General features: G+C 44.0%; 1 protein-coding gene across 1 annotated transcript; it reads left to right on the forward strand.

Moving 5' to 3' along the window:
* Positions 1-558: 558 nt before the first annotated feature.
* On the forward strand, positions 559-1,417 carry LOC107301238 (glutamate receptor ionotropic, NMDA 3A-like; the record flags this gene model as incomplete). Its single annotated transcript, XM_015830490.1, has 1 exon — positions 559-1,417. A coding segment is annotated over one exon (859 nt), but the record flags the coding sequence as incomplete, so codon positions are not given.
* Positions 1,418-3,845: the final 2,428 nt, after the last annotated feature.

Consider the following 3,845-nt stretch of genomic DNA (forward strand, 5'->3'; position numbering starts at 1 on the left):
GATGTCTGCATTTTGATTGTAGGCCCATACAGAATACCATCAGAGGCAGGAAGAGTAGGCAGGCCAAGCTAAGCTAGAACTCTAGGTGAAGATGCTTGGGTGAAGCAAGCAAAACATGTCTGTATTTCAGTTTGTTTCTGTGTCTGAATCCTGTTGAAGTTGTGATTTTGCCTCAGAAACTTGGTAAATTTCAGCCTTGGAAAAGCCCCCCCAAAAAAACCTATTGCACAAGGCAGACATATTTTTAAAAATGCCCTTTCCATTCCAGGACCTTCAAAATGTATACATATGTTCATATAGTTCTCAAAACATGTGACTTTCTTTCCTATTATGCGCTTGAAAAATCTTACAATGTAGTCCTCTCATTGTGTTATGAGAGCTGCAGGTGGAAGCGCAGGCATATATCCTGTTCATCCCAAAGAGGTATCTGAGTTGGCCTTGTCGCGTTTGAAGAAAAAGCATAAATGTGTTAGGGGGGGAACAATCTCAGTTCCAAAAGACTTTGAAAAGTTCTGCCCTCTGAATATCTGCTCATAACGTCTTCCTTTTGTCCTACAGGTTTTTAGCCAACACTACGTTCCATGGGCTCAGTGGCCACATCAAAGTAAAAGGTTCTTCCATCATTAGTTCAGAAAACAAATTCTTCATTTGGAATCTTCAGCATGACCCTGTTGGGAATCCAATGTGGACTCGCTTGGGGAGTTGGCAAGAAGGCAAGGTTGTCATGGATTATGGGATCTGGCCAGAGCAGTCTCAGAGGCACAAGAATCACAACCAGCATCCAACTAGGCTACATCTGAGGGTGGTGACGCTCATTGAACATCCCTTTGTCTTCACCAGGACTGTGGATGATGAAGGATTGTGTCCTGCAGGACAACTCTGCCTGGATCCCTTGACCAATGATTCAGCTATGCTGGATGCTCTTTTTGAAAGTCTCCAAGGAGGCAACGACACAATGCCCACCAAATTTAAGCAGTGTTGCTATGGCTACTGCATAGACCTATTAGAAAAGTTGGCTGAAGATATGAACTTTGATTTTGACCTGTATATCGTCGGTGACGGGAAATATGGCGGTTTGAAAAATGGCCAGTGGACAGGATTGGTTGGTGATCTTCTGGCTGGGACAGCCCACATGGCTGTGACATCCTTCAGCATCAACACAGCCCGTAGCCAAGTGATTGATTTCACCAGCCCTTTTTTTTCCACCAGTTTGGGCATCCTGGTGAGGACCAAAGACACAGCTGCTCCTATTGGAGCATTTATGTGGCCGCTCCACTGGACCATGTGGCTGGGCATCTTTGTAGCTCTACACATCACTGCAATCTTCCTGACTCTGTATGAATGGAAGAGCCCCTTTGGAATGACCCCAAAGGGTAGAAACAGGGATAAGGTTTTCTCCTTTTCCTCTGCTTTGAATGTCTGTTATGCCATCTTGTTTGGGAGGACAGCTGCCATCAAACCTCCAAAGTGCTGGACGGGAAGGTTTCTAATGAATCTCTGGGCCATTTTTTGTTTATTTTGTCTCTCCACATACACTGCTAATCTGGCTGCTGTTATGGTGGGAGAGAAAATCTATGAAGAATTGTCTGGAATACATGACCCCAAGGTAAGGAAGGGCCTTTCATTTACATATTCAGGTCATTATGCGTCATTTTTGTACTGCAACACAGAAGTGGCAACTGGACGTGGTCTGGTAATATTAGCTACACTCTCTCTGTTGAGACCTAGTTTAGTGTAGTGGTTAAGGTGTCAGGCTAGAAACAGATTGTGAGTTGTAGCAATAGCAATAGCACTTAGACTTATATATCGCTTCACAGTGCTTCATATCCTTTCTAAGCAGTTTACAGAATCAGCATATGGCCCCCAACAATCTGGGTCCTCATTTTACCAACCTTGGAAGCATGGAAGGCTGAGCCAACCTTGAGCCAGTGAGAATCGAACTGCTGAACTGCTGGCAGCTGGCAGTCAGCAGAATTAGTCTGCAGTACTTCATTTTAACCATTGCGCCACCACGGCTCAAGTGAATTGTAGTCCCATCTTAAGCCCAAAGCCAGCTGGATGACTTTGGGCCAGGCATTCTCTCCCAGCCCTAGAATGAAAGGAGTAACATGCCACTTTCAATAAAACGTTGCTGAGAATTAAAACTGACTTGAAGGCACACACACACACACACACACACACACACAGAATCCCACCTGTTGGGGTACAAGAGAGGATATGGAGGTGTTTTTTCTTTTATACATATATAATCATATCATTATTATTATTGTATAATAATTTGGATGTATTCTTATATACATAAGTAACTGTAGCAGCTACAAAAACCCCAATGTTTGCTGTGGGGCAAACTGGAAGCAGTTCAGAATATGCAGCAGCAATTATATAACTATTCCAGAAGGATAATGATGCTATTAGTGATGCTGTTCTTAAAAGACACCATGGCTATAACGAACACAGTGGTAACCAGTTGTTAGTTAATATTTTATACTGACAAATGAGAGCACAAACTATTGCTGAAAGAGTTTTAAACAAAATGCTTTGGCTTCATTTATAAATAAGGAGGCAAAGCATGATTGAAGCAGAAGATTGAGGGAGTGTAAGTTATGATCACCTGGCAAAGAATTTCTAGGCAAAATCCTGCAAGCTGGAAGCTGAATGGACAGAATATATTGAGATGATATAGTTGTTTTATAGTGATATTCGGGGGAACTTTTTTGCTGTGGATCCTGAAGAAGTGGACAATGTCTACTGTGATCTGAACTCCATTGTGTCTGGATTGGTTCCATGCTTCTCCTAGCTAACACCCTGAAATGTAGCAGGCTGCTACTCTCCACCATTCAGAAAACCCTTAAAGACTTATTTCCAACAAGTGATGGAATGTGCATTTGTAGGGGGAATGGGAGAGACTTTTGGCTACAAAGAGCTTTCCAGAAAGAGGCCCAGATTAAGAGACTATGCAGTTCTGGCTGGATGGGAGAGAAGGGAAGAAGTTCTAGGGCAGCGGTTCTCAACCTATGGGTCGCGACCCCATTTGGGGTTGATCAACCATTTCACGGAGGTCGCCAAGCAAGGCTGTCCGCCATTTTTTTCCCCTTTTCCGGCGGGTGCCTTACCTCCCTTGGGCTGGGCCAGCTGGTGGTCAGCCTGCTCTGTCTCTGCCGCTTGCCAGCTATGCCTCAGCCGGCGCAGGGGGCGGAACCATGCATGCGCGGTGCTCCCGGGCAGGGAAAGTCCTCGACTTATGACCGGTTGGGTAGTCCTCGACTTACGACCAGTTTAGTCCTCGACTTATGACTGGTTTAGTCTTCAACTTACGACCAGTTGGGGGTCGCGGCATTAAAAAGGTTGAGAACCACTGTTCTAGGGAGCCACACCCTACAATCTCTATATCTAGTAGATAAGAAAGTTATAGCTTTAGTTGGGCAAGTTTCTGTCAATTTGTCAAGATTATGTCCTTTATTAGCAAATAAAGGATTGGACTTGATTGGATCCCACTATCTTGTCTCTGGCCATGAGCCTGACAAAGCATTGAGATAGTATGAGGCTGGGGCCCAGAAAAGTTCCTTGTGGGTGTGTGGGGATGTGTTGTGGTTAAGAAATATGGAGGTTTTGTGTTGGTCTTGTATTTTTTCTACTGTTTTTTATTGTTTGTTAGCTGCCCATGGTTATGTTGCATAAGATAGGTGGCTATATACTTTTTTAAAAAATAAACAGAACTGAATAAATAGAATAGCCAGTGATGGATCTGGGTTGTAGTCAGTACTTTTTTGAGAGAGAGAGAGAGAGAGAGAGAGAGAGAGAGAGAGAGAGAGAGAGAGAGAGAGAGAGAGAGAGAGAGAGAGAGA

This window comes from Protobothrops mucrosquamatus, unplaced genomic scaffold (genome assembly GCF_001527695.2).
Source record: "Protobothrops mucrosquamatus isolate PMUCROS unplaced genomic scaffold, P.Mucros_1.0 scaffold10911, whole genome shotgun sequence".
In the NCBI taxonomy this organism is placed as follows: domain Eukaryota; kingdom Metazoa; phylum Chordata; class Lepidosauria; order Squamata; family Viperidae; genus Protobothrops; species Protobothrops mucrosquamatus.